The 24,967-nt window shown below is 40.3% G+C and overlaps 1 protein-coding gene and 1 long non-coding RNA gene across 3 annotated transcripts; one reads left to right on the top strand and one right to left on the bottom strand.

Moving 5' to 3' along the window:
• Positions 1 to 1,282: 1,282 nt before the first annotated feature.
• On the bottom strand, positions 1,283 to 22,250 carry MYLIP (myosin regulatory light chain interacting protein). Of its 2 annotated transcripts, none has more exons than XM_077810611.1 (7): positions 21,965 to 22,250; positions 20,084 to 20,274; positions 6,087 to 6,272; positions 5,037 to 5,234; positions 4,366 to 4,530; positions 3,309 to 3,729; positions 1,283 to 2,765 (listed from the first exon to the last, which is right to left on the bottom strand). In XM_077810611.1, the coding sequence occupies exons 1-7, from the start codon at positions 22,064 to 22,066 to the stop codon at positions 2,676 to 2,678; spliced, it is 1,353 nt and encodes a 450-aa protein (XP_077666737.1). In that variant the 5' UTR covers positions 22,067 to 22,250; the 3' UTR covers positions 1,283 to 2,675. The 2 variants fall into 2 exon arrangements, with proteins under 2 accessions (XP_077666737.1, XP_077666738.1); XM_077810612.1 differs by lacking the exon at positions 21,965 to 22,250 and adding an exon at positions 20,420 to 20,458.
• Positions 3,729 to 14,703, top strand: LOC144261258 (uncharacterized). The gene is made up of 2 exons (XR_013345193.1): positions 3,729 to 4,330; positions 9,657 to 14,703. It is a non-coding gene; the product is annotated as an uncharacterized LOC144261258 (long non-coding RNA).
• Positions 22,251 to 24,967: the final 2,717 nt, after the last annotated feature.

Here is a 24,967-nt window from a genome sequence, read left to right as displayed (position 1 = left end):
TCCTTGAAAAGAAATGTGAACCTATCTTTGGAGAAGTGATCTGTGCATTACTGATTCAGTCCCATAGATCTAGCTCCAAGCATTTACATCATACTCATCACTGTAGTCTGAACCTGATTCACTCCCCTCACAGCTGAGACTGACAACAGTACAAAGACATACCCTGCTAATAGTATATCTGGCAACAGAAGAAGATATACTAGTCTGCAGCAAGGCGGGCTGAAGTCTGACAGCTAGTCTCTGGCCAGCAATAATTTGTTCAGTATCTTCAACCAGCGACAACTGCTACTTCATCTTAAGTAGCATAAGAGGTAGAGGCAGCCCTGAACAACTCTTCAGAGAAGTCTCTTAAGTTCTGCCTCAGCTTTCAGGAGGGACTGTAGTTCTCCTATCCACCTTAACCATGGTGGTCTTTTGGAGATGTAACTGCTTAAAATAAAAGCAAGCATAAGTACGTACAGTGCTTGGTTCAGGCTTAGCCATTCCAAAGTACTTAGAAGTGGCCACTATGATTTGCTATACATATTAAAATTCCATGAAATTACATTCACCTACTACACTATTTTGAGTTGAAATACCATTGTTTCATTTGCTCTAAGGTGACGTTAATAGGTTCAAGTAATAAGGTTTCTGGCATTGTCAATTTAAACTGTGTTCAGGTAGAGGCCAAATGTGGAAAGATTTTAGCTTCAATAGGATAAGTGATGCTAATGAAGCCTTCAAAACTGAAGGGTGATATAGTGATGATTAGTGGGCTCAACTTTAAAAAAATTTCTAAATGTCTACACACTAGTATAAAAAAGGATTTATGTTAAATGCTTCAGTTGGACTGATGAAACTCTACATTTAAATTCTAAATCTTGTAAGAAGCTTGTTTAGGTCAAACAGTATTTTTAGTTTCTACTCACAAAAGCCTTGTATTTCCTCTGAATGTTTCTATAAGAAAAATTAAGGACCCTCCAACTAGTGAGGTGTTTTAGGCCATATCACTTGAAAGCAAAAGGTAGCTACAACATGAAAAAAGCTTCCTCCTCCAGTTAGCTCAAGAGAGGAACACAAAAGAGAAGGGTCTGATCCAGAAAGATTTTAAGCACTATTAACCTGAATGGCAGTTACAAATGGTCAGTACCTCTTAGATCAGTCCCAAAATATGCAGGTTTATGAAAAAGAATGGACAATATGATAACTGCAAAGGAATGGATTAAATTATGTCTGACATGGCAGGATTTCTCACAAAGCTAATAAGCAGACTTCCAAATACTATCAATAATGTAGAAAGACATCTGATTTAAAGTCCTTTATTAACCTGAATATAAAAAGACAGAAGTTGTCTACAATATAGGACAGAGTTCTTGCTTCATGTGGAAACAAAATTTCTTTACAAAGTGAAAAAATAAATACCTCTTGGAGTAAGGTTTATATGCTAATATGTGCGATAAAAAAGTAGAGTTTTAATATTTTGACAAAATGTCTGTGCAAAGAAACAAATGCATAAACACACATTACTGCTACATTAAGGCAATATGAAAAGTATACTCAGAAAATCTCAGTAAAGTGACAGTGTAGTTTTCTAGCTTTAATTTAGCTAGTATTGCACCCAAATATGGTCTTCTAGTTTCCTCTAAATCATGGAGGATACACTAGTTGACTGAAGTCCAAAATGCCCAAATGGGGGGTGGAATATAAAGAGTTTTAGCAAGATAGATAACCAAACAACTCAAAAAGTAAACTTATGAAAGCACTTAAATTATACAACATTTACACTATTTAGGCCAAAATGGATTTTTGATAGTTCAAGCAAAATCAGCCTCCACAGGTATGGCAGATTTATAGGATGACAGATGAATTTGTGGCAACCTGGACACATCTCTAGGGTTGGCTAACTTAAATCCTTCCCAAGTGGAAATGGTTTCCCCTTTTGATTTGCAAGCAAAGCCCCAGAACATTTCCTCAGTGGAGCATCATTACTAAGCAGGAGAGACTTTCCTGACTAACCCCTCAACATCCAGAAATTAAAATTTGCTGTAAAGAACACTTCCAAAATTATCACTGATTTGAATTAAGCTTTGATTAGATTGCTGATTTAAATACAACTGCTTGCTTAAAGCCTTGCAACCTCAGGTTTTTAAAAATACCTGATTTTTAAAATAGTTTCCCCTCACTTCAGAACAATTTACTAAACACAAACTATGAACATAACACTAAAACTGATGTATACATTTGTAAAAAACTAGTTTTGCTATTAAAATAATGGAGTGATCACACTAAAGGAACAAAATAAAAAGAAACTTAAAACCAATTATAAAATGTGTAAAACTACATATTGAAATATCCCTGCTGGGTATATCAAATTGACTTTACACCACATTCCCCAGAATTACCTAGCTTTTGGCAATATTGCCACATTGCAAGCTCATGCATCAAGAAGAACTTTTTCATCCTTTAGATGACATGAATTTATTTAGAGTTCTGTTTTCACAAGATGTCCCCAAACCATCTTCTTAGGCATGCTGAACAGAGAATATTGACCCCTCTATGACCCAAAGGTGTAGTGGGGTTTTGCTTCTCATTGTAGGCAGGAGCTGGAGTGATTGCCTTCTTCACAATCAATGGCTGTAGTTCATCTTAGTGCAGTTTGTAAAAAGTACATGATGCTTTAGAAGTGTACATGTTGATCATATCACTGTCAGATTGAGAAGACTGGTGTGGGTTGGCAAATACACGTGCTGGACATGCTCTACCCGAGACCTGCAAACTGGGCATGACTGGAGAGAAGACAGAAAGTATTAGGGAACACTCCTTCACCACAATTTTCAGAGACCCTATATGTCTCATGAGCACAAAGTCATCACCTTAATGAATAAACATTGTTGGTGAGACTGAAGTATTCAGGTCTGTCTCTATATTTCCAACATGATACCACAAGAAACTTCCATGCCACTGATTCCTAACTTCTCCGCAAAAAATGCCTTAATTTACATCAAAAGTAATGACTACATACTATACCAGACCTGAAGAAGAGCTCTGTGCAAGCTCAAAAAACTTGTCTTTCACCAACAGAAGCTAGTCCAATAAATTACCTCACCTACGTTGTCTTTCCTCACAATACAGCCTCACCTATTTAGTTTATCATCTAAACATAACATTGTGAACTAAGACATTATGCAAACTGAGTTTAAATACCAAATCAAACTTTGCTGAGTATATTGGTCAAGATCAGTTAATTATACTAGTAAAAAATGAACTGTAAAGTGAAATCAATTGTTTAACACATTAATGTGGAATGTCCCAAGTGACACTGCAATTACCTGCAATTGGGCAGCGCAGGTCTCACAGCATACTGTGTGGCCACAGGGACAAAAGGTTGAATTTATTTCTTCCTCACAACACACCATACATAGCATAGACTCCTTCAGCTTCCGCAACTTCTCTTGAAGAGCTTTTGTTTGCTGGCAGCTGAGACCCTCACAGCTGTCACAGTTCATATTACTTTCTGAAGACTTAAGGGGAGAATTTGGTGGCGTTTGGTCACTTCTTGAAACAAGATCCACAATACCAGCATTGTAAAGAGTCCTCCTCGCATGATCATAAACCTCCTTTGATGTTCGTTTAATGTCAAAGACATACTTTTTGCCAAGGTTAATGTTTTCATTCAGGAACAAGGATGCTAGGTGACCCTTTAAATCTCGACTGTACTGCATCATGACAGCGCTAGTAACAGTGTCACACCTACAAGACAAACCCATGAGACAAGTGAAAAACTTGATTAGTTAATACTGAAGCCTCAATGTATCTTATTTGTTCCCTGAGCTCAGACACCCGCGAAGGATGGAAGATCCACAGCATGGTTAGCCTACATAATTTTGTTTCTATATATGACAGCTGTATTTGCAAGGATTTTTAAAAACAGGATTAGAGGAATGAAGCTATAGATTATTTTGATGTTTTCCATAAATTATAAACTTGTTTTCATTTCTAGCATATATTAGTGTCTACTGCTTACTGAGGTATCTATTAGAAACCGATTTAGTTCTCATTCTGAGAAAGTGCTATGTATATTGTAGTAGTGCAGAGAAATATTTTGTATATTCTCACCCCAGAAAACCTCAACAATAAGAATCTATCCAGCTCTTGGATGTAACAGAAGCAAAGTAGGACTATGCTTGAATTTTGTTTCATACCATTCCTGGTGTTGTGTGCGCAGGAGTAGCAGCAAAGATATGATGGAATTCTGCAGGGGAATATCTAAAATGCAAGGTAGTCTGAGGAAGTGTCAAATACCTACAATCCTGTGCCAAGTTTAAATCCTGACTCAACTGCTGCTGAAAAGGTAGGAAGAGTGGTTTACCCACTAGTAATACAAACCTGTAAAATGCATGTGTCTCTGTTATTGCTCTGTACAGTCCACTTGCTGCTCTGGTACTGATCATCTTAAACAAGAGAACTATGCTATTACCAGACTCCTTGGTGACTGTCAGATACACATTCTTCCCAGACTGGGTTGCCATTTGAACCACAGGATAAGCAATCCTAAATGTGAATAGAAAATGATGAGTAGTGTGCGCGTCGGGGGGATTATTCTCCTTCTAAAAATTAAGACAATTTCTACAGCCACTCACATATTGTACTATGAGAAACGTCCTCTAAGACTACCCAGAAGAAATTAACAGCTACATTTGCAAACAAAGAGGCCTTCCCAATCTTCTATAATGCTAGATTGAAAATGCTACACTGAACAAGTACAGGACAGCTATACCACTAATACAGTCCCCATGGAAGCACAAAATTTATCTGTATAGCCCCAAACACAGCATTTTAAATCAATGGTCTCCTGATGAAAAGGCTATCAGAAGTGGATAAATCCCCAGGCACTGCATGCTTTGGCAGCTTCTTGCATGGTCCAACCAGAACACAAAGATACAAAAGATTTTAAACACACTTCCTTTAGAACACCACAGTTTTGATTATATAGGTATAGAACCAAACTATAGCTCACAGAAAAGTCAGAAGATGAGATTTTCGCCCCAAGAACTTACCTGTTAATGGGGCTGAAGTCCTCTTTACAGATGGAGATGCCGTCAGGCCCAACACCAATAAGAAGTTTCTGCCCTTCACTGTCTCTCACTGAGTGCCACTCTACCCCATAGTTCTCCAGTATTGACACAATCTGCAGAACCTGGTACTCTGCTGAAGCCTGGCTCAGCCCTTCTAGTTCCTTGTGCTTTGCAGTAATACTGTGGATAAAAAAAAGACTGACAGGTGAACCATTCAGCCATATGCAGTAATTTACAGCAACATCTCATTTTAACAAAGTTTTAAATGATCAAGTTAGGTGGTCCTTATATAAAAGTACTAAATTAGTTGGTCTGTTTAGTTATAGCTGGCTATATGTTTCTGATCATTAAAGTGACAGAACTAATTAAATATTCTTGGACTATTTAAAGGATCCATATATTGATTGATTGAGTGTGTGTGTGTAGAAAGAGAGATCCTTTCTTTATATAAATATAAAGAAAAAGCTGCATGCTATTTTAGAAACTGTCCCTTGTGTAGAAAGGCTTTCAGATCGCAAAGTTCCTAGCAGTAAAAAATTCACATGCATGCAAATACAACATTTAGAATTTTTCTCCTTGACGTTCAGGTTTTACACTAGAAAAATATGGGCGTGTGCGCAAGAAGTAGACTCAGGCTTGTTTACAACACAATCTAAGGGTATTAAAATTATGGAGAGTCTAGGTATCTAAAGTCCTAAAATTGTACCTTTAGACAAATATATGAAAGACTATTTAGGCTACTTTTACTTCCTAATCAAGGAATATTTAAATAGTTACCACTTCTATTTCGAAAAAGGAAATGTAAACTGCAGTCTACAAATGCAGCAGTTATGTAGGGCCACTTTCATTAAAAACATTCTGGTTAGAGTTTGGTTTCCTTTCAAAGAATAGCTGACTAACACTAGCTTTGATTTTTTTGCAACATCACTTACACTTACGTTTTAGCACCAAATAGCCAGACATTATCATTTACTAATTTAAATTCTTAAACAATTTTTGTCACTGGTTAGAGTGGTTACAGCAGTTACTTACCTGTCTAAGGTGGCAGTAGTGAGCTCCTTTGCACACATCTCTTCGTAACTGTACTTGGCAGTATTCTGGTTATAATCCCCAAACTTCATGTGAGCCAACAATGCACTAAGTTCAATGGCATGCTCTGAAGAACATTGAAGATTACCAGCCAAAAGATCCTCCCTTATATGCAAGAAAAACATATGCCTGCAAGAGAATTACTTTTTATTTTTAAGAAGTTTGACTAGCATAGAAGTCAATAATTGTTTGAGACTCTAGACTGGTCACTGAGCATATTAAATAACGAATAGTTCTGGCATCAGAGTTAGAAAACTGACTTGATTTTGTTAACGCTTATGCTATCTTTTCAAAAGCCAGCCTACATTAAAAGATGAGTTTCTTTCAGTAGCTTCATTTAAATACTGAATTGTCCAGCAAGTCCAAAAAGATCAAATATCTTAAGGCCATTAAAAAAAATCCTCACCATCAGTGAATATCTGAAATGTTAAACTCACCAAGTGAGAATTACAGATTAAACAAAGAAAGCACTCATATTGCATGTAAAAGGCTACCCATGTAGTTACGTTGTTCCACTGTCATTTCTAAATAATGATGCATTACTTCAGTGTGCACTATCATTCGTAGTTAAGTGAAGCGAATATTATAAAATACTAAGCATAAATCAGCACATGCAGTTCTGTGAAATATTACAGTTGAGAAATCTGTGGGAGATTTTTCTGTTTATTCAAAACAGCTCTCCAATAGTACTCTTATAGAGGTGGTGTGATTTTCCCCAGCCCAAAAGAATCCAGTGAAAAATACTTGAAAAACCTAAAAAAGTGCTGTGAAAACATATATATGCTATGTTTACTTTATAAGCATATTTATTCAGCCATTTATTGCCGTTCTGGGTTTAGCCTCGGACCTTTATATTTGGATCTGTCATGTTGGCTAAACAGTTGAAAAAACAGGATGGATAAAAATCAATTTGAAAAATTCAGACTTATTAAATCAATTTAAATTAAACCAATTTAAAATTTGACAACCTATATTTAGACCTAAACTTATTATAAGCTATAAAAATAATTTACATTACATAAAAATAGACTTCAAGCAGTATGTATTTTCAGCTGTTTTAAAAGAAGTCAAATCACTGAACTGGTGGCAGTCACTCACTAAGCACCCGGAATCCGAGTCTGAAATGCTAAAACAGCTTTTGACAGAAGTAGTCTCTTCCGCAGATGCAGAGAATACTTTCTTCAAGTCACTTTCTTCAACTAGTTCAGATCAATGACTAGTTTATTCAAAGGTGAGAAACCGAAGGAGAATTGAAAAAAGCAGGAAAGCCTGTTTTAATATTCCAAATTATAAATAAAAATTAGGTATGAAGATGAGATGTTCTAGTTCTAAAATCTTGGAAGGGCCTGATGACCAGAAACCACCAGCTCAATTCAGTAACTACTAATACTTCCTTTGTTTAATAAAACAGTTTTAAATGCAAAACATGATCAACTTTTTCTTATGTATCCAGCACACTGAAGGTAGTTTTATAGAATTAATAAAACCAAACTTAGAAAAATATTGGTTCTGTACATTTAATTTTTCCATCCACATACAGCTTGAAACAAGTCTCATGTAAAAAATTAATTTAGTAAATATGAAAATGCTTCACTCATCATTTTCTAACATAAAATGTAAAAATTAAGAACCTGAACAAATGAATGTTAAGCTCTGTAACTGCTTAAATGTGTAGATACGCTGTATCCTTCTGGTTAGCAAGAGTACCACCAAATTTAGTATAAAGGCCTCATTTTGTTTCAAATCAACATGTTTTAAGGGTTACCAACCAATGAGAATCAACCTTACATACTTCAGGAAACTAACTACAGAGTACAAATGCAAAACAAGATTAAAAGTCATGGTTTCCTGCTTGCCAATTTAAATCAGTTAAACCTGGTGATGGAAATCAATGTGATCACAGACTAATTGCCATATTTCGGGTGTTAAAGCAGAGACTCATCCTGAAGCAAGATGCTGAGCTACTCCAAGGTCTGGAACAGGGACTTAAGGGCTTGTCTACACTTGAAACGCTACCCACTGTAGCGCTTCAGTGTAGACACTACTATGCCAACAGGAGTTCTCCTGTCAGGGTATGTAATCCAACTCCCCAAGAGGCAGTAGCTAGGACAATGGAAGAATTCTAACAGCCTGTGTAAACTGATCTAGCCCCTGGTGTAACGATGTTGCTGAGGGGTGTGGATTTTTCACACTCCTGAGCAATGTAGTTGGGTCGATCTAACTTTTCAGCGTAGGCCAGGCCTTAAGCTACGTCTACACTTACAACATTATGCCACTGTAGCACTTCAGTGTATATACTCGCTACAGCAACATAAGGGGATTTCGTGGTGCTGTAGTTAATCTACTTCACTGAGAGGGGGTAGCTAGGTGAATTGAAGAATTCTTCCACCCATCTAGCATGGTCTGCACACCCCTGAGCGACGTAGCTGCGTCAATTTAATTTTACAGTTTAGACCAGACCTTATTTGGGAATCAATATTCTGCCCTTCCATTTCAATAGTGGAAGTTTTATGCAATGGCATATTTGATCTTGAATTAAAATAAATGTATTTTCTGCATTTTGAGGTGAACATAAAACCTATCTAATCTTGCTAATCAATTTTTGACCATGTTTATTTTAGACCATTTATTTTAGAACTATCCATTTTCATTTCTTCAGCTAACTTGTTCACCAGTTCCCTACCTTTTTAACTTTAGACATGCTGAGTCAGGTAAGTTCTTACATTTTGTAATCCTTACGCATTTGCCAACCAATTTGATGCACTGAGCGGCAGATTTCACATTTGCTACAGTTAGAATGAGAAAGTTATCTAATGAATAAAATATTGTAAAGACTAAAAATAACGAAAGCTAGCCCAGGCCTGAGTGGTGATGAGTTGAACCTGAGTTGCAGCTCTCTTCCCCCGCCACCCTCCAGGGAGGAGGGGAAGACAATCTGACTACATACCAATACACACAAGAGAGAACTGATATACCAAATATAAAAACTAACCAAAATAATTGTTTTATAAAGCAATCCTTATGCATCATGAAAAAAAATTCATTTTATTTTTGCTTTGCAGTTTACCTCTAAAAAAACCTGAAGCATTATTAAAAAATTGCAACACGTTTAACTCTAGGGTTTATATCAAATTGAAATTTTAGCCACATGCATGCAATCTGACAATATATTTAACTTTTTAAGAGCAATTAATGCAGGTTATCTAAATTAAACTACTCAGACTTGCTCTGGCCAAGAGAGCTGTCTAACAGTAATCATTTGTTCAACTTTGCCTCCCCCCAAGATTAGAAATATGAAAAGTCTGTTTATACATTTCTGCATACTACTGCTCTTTGAAAGTACTTATGATTTATGTAACAGTGACATTTAAAGGAATATAGCAAACTTGAAAACATTCTCTGCCTGAAAAATTTACTCCTACTATAGTTGCAAGTGACAAGATTACAACTGAAAAAAAAGCAAAAAAAAATTTCAGTGTGCTTTGTGCAGTTGACAGCACTTTGATTATACAGGAGAAACAGCAAGACAATCTCTACCATTACTGAGAAGGCCCTACAGACATCAACAGGGAGCTGTGAAAAAGCTAAAGATTTCTCCAGCAGATAGAAATGCATTAGAGAAGAAACTACAATAGAGACAACTGTTCTAGAACCACTTCCACCGTCTCTTGCTAAAGACCTATCAAGCCTAAAAACTGAAGATGCAGAGAAGATACAGAATTCCAGTGTGACCTTGGGCAAGTCACTTAGCCTCTCTGTGCCTCAGTTCATCAACTATAAAATGGAGATAACAGTACTTCCCTAGCTTACAGAGGTGTTGTGAGGTGTTCAGATATCATGGTAATGGGGGCCAGATAAATAGTTCAGACGGACGCCCACTGTAGCTTTTTCACCTTTATTTTTATAAAAGGACACTTGAATGGAGCAGACAAAGCAAAACTGGGATGGAAAAATTTCTGAAGGCTTTAATCATTGATTACAGAGCGCTCAACATTTAAAATGCTTATTTTGACCAGTGTTCCCTCTTCATACAACCTGTTTCAGTTCACACTCCCCAAAATCATTTTAATCAGTCAATTTTAATGAATATCTAGGTTCCAGTTGCCTGATACACGTGCAACAACCAGAACCTCAGAATCTGGTGAAGTCAGCTGATACTACCCAGGGCAGATCACCAAATTAAAATAATGGTGTGTTACTTAACATGAAGAGTTGTGAACTAGACTCCTAATTCTGCAAAGTTCATCTGCAGGGCTGAATGGACTACCTGTAGCATTCTTGAGCCAGGAGGCATTAAACCAAATTTCTGCAAACTAGTTTTGGGGCTTGAGTACAAAGCTTTTATTGGATCTCCAAAAGCCAGGACAGACTCAGGTGGATCTCTAAGGCAAAAGGTGCTCAATTCTTCAGATCTATGCATTCATTTCTACGACATTCTGTTCAACAAGGCAGAGAGATTCAGCACATTCAGAAAACTGACTGGAAAGTCAAGATAAAAATGAAGTGGTGGTCCCAAGAAGCATTCCTGTAACAGTTCACTAATTCAAAAACTGAAGCCGCCTTTAAGTTGGTTTCTATTTAATTTTTTTAAACAAACTGCACCGGTTGCTATAAACTATTTCAGTTCAACAAGTTTATTAAAACTGAATTAAACAGTCACTGACCAAGTTTCATGGCTACATTATTTATCGTTTTAGTTATACAAGGATACATTTTTAACCCTTAGAAACATGCTGGAAAAAACACTACTTTAGTCTCATTAGAATTGCTACAAAAGTTAGTACTTCACCAGTTCTAAGATTCCACCTTCTCTTATATCATGTGACTGATTCAAACAAGTAGTTCTTTAATTTATTTTTCCAAACCAGTTGTACAGTATCACTTCAACCTTAAAACCTCTTTAAAATACAAAGCAAATCTTCATAATGCAAATTTTCACTCTTAATTTAAGTTTTAACCATGGTTTGTGTTAATCTTAATATCTCCCAGACTTTGGCACACTTCTGACATTACTAAGCCTGTGAAAAAAATAAACTCTGAAATCAATTGTATACAGAAAAACTGCTTTCCAGTGTAGTAATAGAAAGTCACCCATACCTCCCTTGAAGACCTTCAATCAGATTCACATAACATTGTAACACTAATAGGAAAAAATTGAAATTAAGAGTTTAATTTTACTACTCTGCAATGCAGGACAAATCCTCCTCTCAAGTTTAACTGTAGTATTCCTGCATGACAATCATTCAAAATTTCTTGCCTCCAGTGTAATGCACCCAAGATCGTATAGCATTAGGATATTAAAACTTGTCTTCTGTTTGAGTATGAATATTTTTGTTTGAGAATGAAGCCAGGTGCTCCAGAATATTTCTGGATATAAAGCAGACTACCTCAAAATATAATCTACAGAATTACTGTCAGAATTGCAAAGTAGCTAAAGGTTTGCCCATACAGGATAACTCACCAAAGTTAAGATAATTAACTAAAGGTGAAGTTAGGGTGCATACATTAAAGTGCATTGCACCCCAAAGTGGATCTTCTCATTCAGAAGTAAAATGGCCTTAGTTTGCTGTAGCTTGATCCTTGGAATTAAGGCCACTTTACTTCTCAATGCAAGGATCCACACAGGGATTTAATGCACTAATATATGTGCATTAACCTCACACCTTTAGTTAGTATGGCAACTCCCACGTAGACAAGCCCTTAGTCTTCAATTTGACATTTCTAGCTAATTGTAGCCCATAACAGGACTCAGGAGTCCCAAGGCTTTTTGAAATAAAGCATTTAAGGCAGTTGGAACAACAGTACCAAGAGGCTTCTGGCCAAGCACCTACAACATTAAAATTAGTTTATTTTAATCTTGTCTTTTATACTGCCCTAATCTTTCTCATACAAATTTTACTGATGTTTTAGCAGCATACACAAACCCTCAGAAAAAATTTTCAGAATCAAATGCATAGTGGCTTAGATTTATTTTTCTTTTTGATAGTACTTTTTTTCCCAAAATTAAAAAGCAATGCTAGTGATGCAGAAAAGGTGGTCAACATAAGGATTTTTGTCTAAATGGTCAACGGTATGAAAATAATTTTAGGGGTACTGAAAACTACCAACCCTAATCACTAACACAAATCTACATGTTGTGCCTACTGTTCCTCTCTTCATACATGATTTATGCAGAGTCCCTGGAGTGACAGCTGTTGCAAACAGAAACAGGTACTTAGGAGCCATAATGAAATTTAGACAGGGGCAAAATTCAACAGCCCACAGAAAGCATAATTGTACATATTCCAGATTTTAAGTCAGACTTGAAATTCTACTTCCCCTTCAAGAAAAAAGTTCACACTTAATATGCAAGTTCTGATATCAAAATATTCCTTTTGTATCCATAAAGGTAATTAAAAATCTTTTTAGTCTAGTAAGGTAAATATGGGAACAGTCCAACAGAGCTGTCTTAATCCCTTTCTTGTTCCACGCTCCAGCTGAATGGTGCCTACAAGGGAATGACGCTGAGGTAGCAAAAAAGAGCTGCAATCTCCTCTCTGCTTGTGGTGGGAGAGGCAATAGGTGGCCAGTGTTTCTCAAAAACTAGGTGGCACAACCAGGAACATACATCTCTTGGAACCTCCAGTTACTGTGCTCCTGGTAGAAATACTGCTGGTCCTTTGGGGGCTAAACCCCTCTAGTACTTGGGGGTCCTCTCACTGATACTGAAATGTAATTTGCAGCTCCTTGCATGAGGTGAATTTGAACTATGAAGTATAATTCTCTCAAAATGGAGTTACACTGTTGAAAAACCACCATCTGAAAAGCTGAAAAATAAGGCCCACCTACCCCAACAAGATGACCCAATGTAAGTTAGTTACCTGATATGAGAATCTAAAACTCTGCACTGGTGTACTCCTATTATATTTCCCAGTATCTCTATCCTAGTTTGCTCTCTGTAAAAGTAAGTGAAAAGTTACTAACACTATTCAACTCTGCTTCAGATAAACAATTAGATGCATTCAAACACACGCTAGTTTCAATGGTAGCAGTTAGCTTTTATTTGCTCTTAAAATAAGAGGGCACCATATCTAATTCAATTCCATGCGCAGCCAGTGTTACTATGTAAAATAAGCGAGAAACAGGCCATTTCCTCACTCTATCCCCCATATAATCAAATGTCTAAACTAGCTATAAATTTACATAAACAAACCAGCCATTCTTACTAACATTGGCCCGTAAGAGCAACTAGGTAATGTGGTAATGAAGCAGTTCACTGTACTAGTCTTTAAACCAGAATGCTTATTTTGCATTTTTCTTACTGAGTCACTATATGTGTATTTCAAAAATACACACGTAAACAAAACAGTCCTCAATGGAATATGGCAATGCCATATTTTTGAGCAAAACTATTTTCAAAGCAAGTAAAACAGAGCTATTTTAAATGCTAGTTCATTAGACTTTTCAGTGTAATATGTCAGTGACAAAAAGGTGCCAAGAGCTATATATGAGTATCTGATTTTCAACCCAGTCACACAAGTAAGTTATATAACCTACTTTGTCTCAGTGTCAGGTTACTGAAATAACTTTAATAAAGCTTGTTTTAGTCAGGCATTATGTTTCTCAGCTTTCTAGAAAACCTGTTTTAAATAGAAAGCTAACTTTAATAGAAGTGATGGCCTCTGGTCAATTAGGAAACAAAATATAACTAATTGGCATCAATCTTTGCAGAAAGCTTTCTTAACAAAATAAAGTGTCCATATATCACATACTGGAAAAAAGATGTGGACAGACAAATTACCCCAGAGGTATGAGGTTTGATTTGGAAAACCATCAACCTATCAACCTCAGTCTAATACAATAAAATAAAATTTCTTTAAGATACTGTTCAAAGGGTATCTCACATCAGTCAGGTTAAAAATATAAAAAGGAAATAAATGCTGGAGAAATTATGGTGAAAGAGGGGATTTTATGATTATCCAACGGTCACGTCCAGTCATTAGAGTATTGCGATGCAATCCATAACCAAATATCACAAATTGTTAGTCTCTAAGGTGCCACAAGTACTTCTTTTCTAGTTGAAATGGTCACACAAAAGGAAAAGAAGAATTGGTCTCATCTGCTAATAGCCGCTCCACTACTGATCACCTCATACTGGAAAAAGAAAAACTGACAACCACAGAGGAATGGTTCAAAAAAATATGGGAGGTTGTGGTTATGGAAAACACCATATTAACCGAACAAACAGAAGGCAGACTGATACTTAGACAAAATACACCCATCCCTTTTTTAAAAAATATTAACATTTGATAGACATGCCTTGTCTTACTTAAATAGGTGTATATAGAGATTTCATTTAATTTATTAAAATCACTAGAAACAATACAAGTGTTGTGATAATGCTTACTCTGTAATATGGTAACACCCTGTTTAATAGAAAGATTTGATGATTAAATTCCTGTATAATGTCTTTTTGTACAAAAGCTAACTGTTGTAATGATAGTTTGGTTTCTGCTATTTACCAGGCAAGGATTCGTAAGCTTGTTTAAACATTCCTAAATAAAGAGTTAAAAAATAAAAATGAAGCTTGTTTTATTTTACTTAGAATAATCTTTACTTTAAAATTAATTTCAATGCTATACTTCATAAACAATGCACATTTTGTACATATGGGCTCAAGCTGAGACTTTATCTTAACATACAAAATAATAAAGCAATACATTTCAAAAGTACTACTATTAACTGCAATTTGTCCCTTCATACAGTTTGGCAAACATTGCTTATTGTTATAAAAAGGTGACAAGTTCCAAGACTTCTTTGCTACTTGTTTCACAAAGAAATCTTTTAACCACAAAAGCAGAACTTTCTGCCTCGAGACAAGAGTTCTAAGCCAATCAGGAATTGAATGTCTTCAGATCCTGGGCTGCGTTCCAATGCAACAGTCAGTGATTTGTTAGACATGCCTAGTAGCTATTAGTCAGGGGTTACTCGCAGTCAATGACCTAAAGTTACATTACCATCACTTTACCATAGGGAGCCATACATCCTCCTCTGGAGCCTCATTGCTAAAACAAGTACAAAAGAGCCACTCCTAGTCACTTCTGAGGTTTTAAAGTTTAACAAACTCATCTGAAAGTATAAGCTAAAACTGCTTCTGAAGTCTGCCAATCATCTTGGATCACAACTTCAAACCTATTTGCTTCCCAACTCTAAAATCCCATTTGCCTTCTGTTAGAGAATTGTTTTATAGCAAGTTCTTTGATACAGCAAACACCACCTCTTAAACCCTGATTCCTTCGAATTCAATGGAGCAAGAACCCTGCTACAGTGATCACTTGACAGTATAGGTTATTCTAATGAACAAACTACTTTAACCAAGCCTGGACCATCTATTAAAACGTCTATTTACAAATGCAAAAAAATATTTTGAAAACCATGAAAGATGGAAATGTCTTTTAAACTGTGTTAGAACATAAACTGGTAATGTTTCAGATAAAATGAAAAAGTATATTCTTTCTCAAAGGAATTTATTTCCTACTCAAAGAATAACAGAAACCTCAAAGACTGAAAAAGTATACAACATATGTCCTTGAAATAGGCCTGCTCTTTTCTACATGTCTGAGAAAGCTTGCTTGGGAAATTTGAGCTGCCACAGCATATTATTTCAATAGATCTATGCCTGCATTGACCATTTTACCTTTTATTTCAATGGAAACCAGTCTAAATTTGTGAACTTTGCAGCCAGAGTTCACCACAATAAAGGATTTAGATTTTAAAAAAAACCAGCAGCCAGCCAATAAACTGAAACCCAGATTAGAGCACCAATAAAAGCAACTGTTTCCCCACTCTTTAAAAGGAAGAAAAATTTAGTAGGCATAAGATACTTCATGCACACCTCCATTTACTTAACTAATGGCAGCTGTTTCATGGCCATAAAGGTTAGACAAATTAATCTGCTATACCCTGGAAAGCCTAGCAATGCAAAGAAAAATAAAGACCATAGAAAATACTTAAGAGTTTAAACTTTTATTTTCCACTATTTTCCATGTAGGCAAGAAAGAGAGGGTACTATTAAGTCAAAACAGCTTTCTGACATCTATTTGATAGAAGTTGTTTTGAATACGTAACTGACATAAGAATTGTAGACAACATTGTAAACTGTACACTCAGGCCATGACTACACTACAGATGTAAAGCCACAGTGGAGGCACTTCCTACATCGATGAAAGGCTTTTCTTGATGTACTTAATCCACCTGTCTGAGAAGCGATAGCTAGGTCAATGGAAGAATTCTTCTTCTGTCAACCTTACTAAATCTACACCAGGGGTTAGGTTGACCTAACTATGGTGCTCAGAGCATCAAATTTTTCATGGACCTGAGCAATGTAGCAAGGTCAATCTAACTTCTGTGCATAGACCAGGCCTCTGAGTTGAATAATAAGTGTTAGCATACAGAGTTCTTTCTAATGAAATGGTAAAATTGCCTATTTGTGTTCTAACTTTAAAACCATTCAAAAAGGGGCAAAAAACAGTGTTTGACAACTGTCACTCCAGCTCTTCAGTATTGTAGTATCTAGTAATTCACAGCTAACATGCTTTTGTAATTTAAAAACAAGTGTGGTATTTAGTTAATTTAAGGAAAATCCAGGGCTGTGATCTGCATACGTCATGGTATCAAGGTGTGAAAAACATAAGCTAACTTCAGAGGCAATATTTAATGTGGTACAAGCTAGACCTCCTGGCCTTATCTACACTGAAGAAATTGTCATGTTAACTACCGTTCAAGACCACTTGACAGCCAACATATTTTTACATACAAAATTTTCATCAACAATGCACAGGCATTTGCACAACTGCTTTGAATAAAGCTGACTATCACGTCATCCATCCCTGTGTTATCTGCATGGTTGCAATGTCAATGAAGAATACAAGGTATTGCAGCTGTAGTGGTACAAATGACCCTCCAAACATGCCAGTGCATCTGCTCATTATTCAGTGACAGCTCAGACAAGCTTCTGGCCTGCTCTCCCTCCTCAATGTCTTCCCCTTACACAGGCCTGAGAATGCCATGGCATCTGCAGTGAGTGTGAGAGAATGCGTACCAGGCTGTAGCTCCTGGCCTTCAGGGACCACATGTAGTACTTTCTACAGGACAGAAATACTGGAACCAACTGAATTAAACCAGAAATGTGACCACAAGAAAAACAGACATTATGCAGTTCCAGAGTGCTGTGTACATCCAAAAGAGGATTGCTTAGTGCAGCCTCTCCAGTTGCAACTTGCACCATTGTAACCCCACCAGTTCAGTTAATAGTTTAATTATCTAACACAGGTGAAACCTAAAAGACCTACTTACATCAATGTGAGTGCAAAAAGGTTTATGTTTGTGTAATTTACACAACAAAGTTAGGTGGTCTCAAGCCTGGTCTAAACCTAAAATTTAGGCTGACTTAGCTACCCCGAGAGATGCAGTTAAGACAACCTAAGTTCTAGTATAGATGCTATGACTTCAATGCAAGAAGTCTTCTGTTAACCTAGCCACCACCTCTCGTGGGGATGAATTAACAATAAAACAGAAAAATCCCTTCCATCACTGTAGCAAGCGTCTACAGTACTGTATAGGCACACAGCTGCAGCGCCGTAGCTGGGGCACTATAACGTTTGGAGTATAGACAAGCCCTCAGTTAAAACTAAGTTTGTCCTTTTTTATTATAAGGGAAGTCTTTTCATTTTCTCTGACTTTTTCAACCAGAGAAATATCAAGAATGTCAAGCCAGTTCTTCCCTTGTTATACAGGACTTTTTGGAAGTTCTCGGGCTTTAGACCGTGAGCTCTGACACCTTAACTGAATACTCAGGAGTATTCTATCTTTATAAAAGGATTCTCTCGCTCTCAAATGTTCATTGGAATTCAATATGTAAAAGTACCACTCAAACTCCTTCCCCTCTCAACTGCTGTACTTGCATAAAGTTGTCAAGGCAGTTTCACTAAATCTCTGGATGACCAAGAATTTCCAAGATAGAAAGGATCTGAATTTATATTATAAAACAAATTAAAAAAATTCAGATCTTCATACATCATAAAGAGGGGAAAAAGGACACATCTAATATGTAATCCTCCTGTGTAATAAGCATTCAGATCAGACCATCAGCCACACCGCACAAATGAATTAGCTGAAAATTTCTGGTAAAATGAAGAGTGAAATACCCGACAATCCTGGTATATGCATGTTCATAATAAACTTGAGTTTCACATTAAGATAGTGGATCATCATATTTTGTGCTATTTGTTTTCAGACAGTAGAGTTCATCAGTTTATGGCCCCCATCTAACACTAGAACCTAATGGCTGACAGAAATTAAATATACAAATGCTTTATGTTGCTAGTTCAAAAGGAAGAAAGTTATTGACCCCTCCAATGAAGATGTGAGACATTTTCTCGTGTAAATTAAAATCAATAAGGCTTCATTACTATTTTTGCTGGAGTTTGGAACTCAAAAGATTGGTAACGATGCATTTTTCTGAAATGTAATGTATCGTCAATTTAGTTATTGCGCTTTGTTAGTACACCTCTACCCGATATAACGCGACCCGATATAACACGGGTGCACATACAACGCCGTAAAGCTCTGACACGCTGCTCTGAGTAGCATGTTAAGGATGCCAGGCCGGGGCATTGGATAAGGGGCAGAGGGTCTCGGGGGTGGTCAGGGGCTCCCTCCCACCCCCAGGGTCTGGGAGGCAGGAGCTGTGGGGGGGCACTTTTGGAGGCCCCGCAGTCCCAGAGTGGCCCGGGTGATTAGTGGGGGGCCGGAAGCAACCCACTCCACTTCCCTCACCCCAGCCCCAGCCATGTCGCTTGGGGGAGGGGGCTTGCAGGAAAGGATTCCCCCCCGCACTCACCGGCAGCAGAGCAGCCCAGCCCCAGCCCGCTCCCAGCCACGGCACTCCACTTCCCGCTGCAGGTGAGTGCGGGACCTTTCCCCAACACACCACCCCACCCCACAGCGACACAGCTGGGACAAGGAAAGTGGAGCGGGCTGGGGCTGAATCGCTCTGCTTCCCACCACCAGTGAGTATGGGGGGGCATCCTTTCCCCAACCTCCCCACAATCACCAGCGGCGGAAGTGGAGCACCACGGCTGGGAGGTGGCAGAGTGGAGCGGGCTGGGGCCGCATTGCTCCGGTTCCCGCCGCTGCTGGTGAGTGCCTGTCAGGGTGCGGGGTGTGTGGATAGGGGTCGGAGCAGGGGGGTTAAGTAGGGAGTGGGGTCCTGGGGGTGATTAGGGATGCGGGGAGTCTCTGGAGGGGGCGGTCAGGAAACAAGGAACAGGGGGGCCAAAGCAAGTTCGATATAACACGGTCTCACCTATAACACTGAGATTTTTTGTTTCACGAGGACCGCATTATAACGGGGTAGAGGTGTATGTCTTCTACAGGAGAAATAAAACAGCTGTTCCTTTTGTAGCTTGAGAGAGGACCTATAGCTGTTTGAAAATTATTGTAATATGACACTAGACTAAGGAGTTTAGCAAGTTTAAGCATTGTGTGAGAAGCCACTTCCTACACAAGCAGTTCAGAATGACCTGCAGTAACATGCTGGAAGAGAGGTTACTATCGGGCATGCAAACTCAGTATAAATATCACATGCTACCTCCTGTATTTTTCTTTCACTTGTAGCAATAAATATGTATAGAATTAACTATGCTGTTCTTAGCTCTCATACTTAGCTACATATTATGAATAAGTTACCCTTCCTCTTCAAGCTCCAAAAAAGACAGAACAATACATTTAAAGTCATGTTAGGTTTTCACAGCAAGCTATATATACAGCTCAAAAGCAAGTAAGTTGAATATAAGAGGTACTAAATGATTGATATAGACAACGTACAGCTACTTTACAGTATTAAATTACAGAACATGAAAATGTGAAATGAAGTTCACTCAAGATTGGATTCATCTTACCTTGTCTGTTCTTGCAAAATAAGATGTGGTTCTACAAAAAACTTGACACGCAGTTTAAATCGGTAAGGAGCTAGTCCATCCATCTGCTGGGAGATCCTATTTCTCAAATTCAGCCATAAACTCTCTCCTTTGCTGCCCGTGAACTGCAGTCCAAAGTAATCAACTTCTATAATCCCCAACCTTCTGCATACCTATAACAAAAATTGAAGTTTTGTACAAGTGGCTCTACAACATAGCTAATACCAAACCCATTACCCAAACACAGAAGTTTAACTTTTTAAAAACGGCTCTCACACGTTACAAAATCTCAACACTCAAATAATAAATTTATCTTACTGAATCACTTTTCAGTAGAATCATAGAATATTAGGGTTGGAAGAGACCTCAGGATCTCATCTAGTCCAATCCCCTGCTCATAGCATAAGTACTCATCAAAACTAAGCAAAGCATTAAAGAAGCTGTCCAGATGGCAACCTACAGATATATATGTATATAAATATGAAATGGCAAAAAAAACAGGAGGCACCTCTGTTGGTCCACAACACATATCACAAGAGTTATCGCTATTTCCCCCCTCAAACCTGGGCATCTAAGCAAGAGTGAGTGACCTGATTCTCCATGATGCGGAGTGTGGAAATTAGATGACTAAGGGGAAGTATGACAGAGATCTATAGAATCATGAATGATGAAGAGAAAGTAAATAAGTAAGTGTTATTTACCCCCCCACACACACACCGAAGAACCAGGTTACCCAAATAAATTAATAGGCAGCAGGTTTAAAAACAAACAAAATAACGTATTTCTTCACACAAGGCACAGTCAACCTGTGAAAGTCATTGCCAGGGGATATTGTGAGAGCCAACAGGGTTCAGCAAAGAATTAGTTAAGTTCACCAAGGATAGCTCTATCAATGGCTATTAGCCAAGATGGTCAGGGAAGCGATCCCATGCTCAGAGCCTAGGTGTCCCTAGCCTCTGACTGCCAGATGCTTGAGCTGGAGAACAGGGAACCCACAGTGACCGGCTCACTGGATAACTGCCCTGTTCATGCCATCCGCAGCACCTGGCGCTGGTCACTGCCTGCAGACTAGGGTACTGGGCTAGATGGACCGTTGGTCCGACCCAACACAACCCTTCTTCTGAGCATCAGCAACGCCCAAGGAAGCCAAGGACACTTCTGAAAACCAGGCTACTTGTTTAGGTGCCTAACACAGGCGGAGCGACCCAGGTCTGACTATTTTGGCCACCGTGGAGTCAACTGAGCAGGCAGCACGGTTCAACGGAGGCAGAGAGGACGGACAGATCAGAGGCAGCAGGGTAGCCCCCCTCCCGGCCACGTGTCTAATGTTTAGGTGAATGTTTGCGGTGCCACGCGAGAGAACCCCCGAGCACAAGCCGGGGTCCTGCCTCGGGGTGTCTCCAGGCGCAGGGGGGGTCCCTCCCCGCCCCCTAAGCCTGGGAAGGGCGAACTCGCCGCAAGGGGAGGGGATGGGAGGAGAGACGCTGAGGCCTCTCCCCACCCCACCCCGCGGGGTCCCCACCCGGGGGCAGACCGAGCACCCGAGAGCGCAGCAGCCTCTGCGGCCAACATGGAGGAGGACTGGGGAGACTCGCCTCAGGGAAGCACCAGCCGCTCCTCCTGGCCCCCGACCCCTTCCCGTGCAGACACCCCCCCGCTCCCGCGCAGCAACCGGCCCGCGGAGGGCGGTGGGCGCGTTAGCTAGGTGCGCGCGCGAGCCCCGCGCGGGGCTGCCGCCGCCGCGTGACGGGAGGAGCCGCGGGGAGTGGGGGGGTCGGTCGCGATCTCCGCAACGGCGGCGGCGGCGGCTTCCAGGGCCGTTGGGGAGCCGCGCGGCTGGGAGCCCCCGGGGCGGCGCCTCACCTGGTTGAGGCAGTCCTCGCCGTTGGCTTTGGGCTCCACCTCCACCTCCATCACCACCGCGTCCGGCCTGGTCACATAGCACAGCATGGCTGGGGCAGACATCCACCGCCAGCGCGGCCCCCGCCTCGGACACCGGAGCCGGAGCCGCTGCCGTCGCCGACCCAGCCACACACCCTGCCCGGCGCGCCGCCGCCGCGGCGTGTCCCCTCCCAGTCCCGCGGCCACTCGTGCGCGCTCGCCCGCCCGCCTCCGGTGTCGCCTCTGCCCTGCGCTCCTGCCGCCGCTCTCTGACCGGCCGCCGGCGCTGGCGCCCCCCCCCATATATCCGCTCCGCCTCCCCGCCTCCACCGCCGACCGGCAAAAGCCGGCCAATCCCAACGCGTCTCTCATCACGGCAGACGGTCGCTCTCGCCAATCAGAGCGAGGCTCTCTTGCGACCCCAGGGGCGGTTTGTTGTTGCTGCTCCCTGACTCCCCCTGCTGGGCTACGGTGGGGTGGGGCCTGCTGCTTCCAACGGGCCTCTCTGTCCCCAGGATGCAGGAGAAGCAGCCGCCTGGCCCCACCCCTGACAGGCCCTGGAGGTCTCTGGGGCTGCACAGAGCCAGGCTGTCCTAAACCTCTTCAAGCAGGGAGCCAGCCACGCTGAGGCTTGGGCTGCACTTCAGCATTATATCTCCTTGTATTAGCAGTTTACTCACACCCCAGTTCACTGAGCTATGCCCCCAACCCCCTGGTGTGGATGCAGCTGGCTCAATGGATGCGTGCGGTTCTTGCCAGACTGAATGGTGCTCAGGGTGGTGGCCTTCCTACGCCAACAGAAAACCCCCTTCTGGCAGCATAGGCTGCCTCTACTCTACCGGGCTGTGCTGACATAACTGGGCTGGCATAGGGTCCGTAGCATAGACATAGCCTAAAAGCTAGTCTTCCCATGGCGTTGTTCCGAAATAGCTATTCATGAATAATGGCCTTTGTGGACACTTCTATTCTGAAATAAGAGGGATTTTTCCCAAATTAGTCCAGTCCGCTTTAGAGTTCTGTCTGGAGTCTCTGCTGGTGGGTCTGGGGATGTGTCTGCACTGGCGGTCGGTGTCTGGCCACAGTTATGCTGTGTAAAGTGACCAGGCTGGATGTGGTGGCAGGTCCCATGAGAGAACGTCTGGGCTGTAGTACATCATGTTTGCTGTAGCCCCATCCCCTTTCGTTTCACTTTATTTACACAGATGCTACAACATTTGGGGGATCCTGTGAGCTTGGGGCCCTGGTACAACTGTTCCCCCTTCCCTTCTGTCAGCACTGTGTGGCAGTGATGGAGGAGGTTGAGGTAAAAGGCAACAACAAGGACTGTCTCAGAATTATTCATTTCAGAGTACAATATACAATTATAAAAATTATTTTGGTATCTTATTTCTAGGCTAAAATGATGCATCTGATTCTGTGACTGGAAAATAATTTGAGATACCAATATTAAGATTAACACTATTATCTCTGCTATGTCTATCTTTGTTCCTGAGTATACCATTTATTTCATCGTGCACAAGGCACAGGAGATGGGGCAAACTGTGCAAAGTGGCCACAGACTAAAGTTCACCAACCTCCATGCACTGTGATGCTGCATCTGGGCACAAAGGATGATAGGCTGTCCTTGTATACAGAACTCAGTAGATATGAACTATTGTAATAGACAGTGTGGGCTGGCTAGAGGAAAAACACCTGCACTAGATAATTACCTAAAAGTATGCATTTGACAAAGGCACAGAACATGTGTGAAGTAAAATAGCTTCTAGCTGAGTGGTGGGCAACTTGTGGCCAATCAGGGTAATCTGCAGGCGGGCCACGGCCACTGGGAGCTGTGGGCGGACATGCCTGCAGCCTGTCAATATAAACAAACTGTCTCGTGGCCCGCCAGCGGATTACCCTGATTGGCCACGTGCAGTCTGTGGGCCGCAGGTTGCCCACCACTGCTCTAGCTGCTTTAACCTACGTAGGGAATAATATAAGCCAGTATGAAAGTAAAGAACACGTCAGCAGACAGGGGAGGTCCCAGAAAGAGGTAGCAGTCCAAGTGAATAATAGGCATCACAGAGCGAATAGGAATAGGCAGTCTGTCAAGAATAAAATAGGGTTCTGGAAAAACTTCTTGAGACTAAATGGAAAAAAAAGAGTAGAGAACTAACTAGTGGAATGTCACCACATGGATGGACATTAATGTTCTCGCTGCAGTTAATTCTGTATGGCACATCTGCTTCTGTCTCTCTGGGTATTTGTTCTGCATCCATCAGCATAGCATTTGACCACTATTATTAATTAGTATAACAGTAACTCCTGGATGCTACTCTCGAACAGGTCCCCCTGTATTGTCCATTCCTGATTTGGTGGCAGCCACACAAGAGACATGAGCAGAACAATTTCCAAGCTGCTGTGCTATCCTAGCTATTGGTGGGGGATGCTGCTCTAGGAAGGCTGCCAAGCAGGCTCTGGTAATCACAGACACCTTGTCAATTTCTGCATCTCTGTAACAAACAGAAGCATACCCTTTGATGGGCAGGTTGAGCACCAACTGGTTCCTACCAATACTGGTTATACATGATGCAATTTACGATCCATTTGGGAAGGACAGTCACATGCATGTGACATACAATGTTTTTTGCATAGTTGTGTGGGTTTGTTTTTTTTAACTTGTCCACTGATCAGAACAATGAAGGTTTCTGTATTATGCGTCCCTCTCTTGTCCTATATTTTTTCCTGTCTCTCCCCCACTCTGTCTCTCCTGTTCTTATTCCTTGCTTTCTCACTTTGGCAATGCCTTTAAAGTGCATTGAGATCCCTAAAAGAAAAGCACTACAGAAGTACACTGTACCATCATTACTACTTTAACTCTTTCTTTTGCTCCTGTTTATTTCCTGTGTCTGTCTCTTCTTATTCTGGGTCAAACTACCAGCAGCAGCCAAGAAATAAACTTTACTGCCAGATGTGAGGTGGAATGAAACTGACCAGGATCACATG

The sequence above is a fragment of the Eretmochelys imbricata genome, chromosome 2, assembly GCF_965152235.1.
Source record: "Eretmochelys imbricata isolate rEreImb1 chromosome 2, rEreImb1.hap1, whole genome shotgun sequence".
Lineage (NCBI taxonomy): Eukaryota > Metazoa > Chordata > Testudines > Cheloniidae > Eretmochelys > Eretmochelys imbricata.
This window is presented reverse-complemented; position numbering and strand designations above follow the sequence as displayed.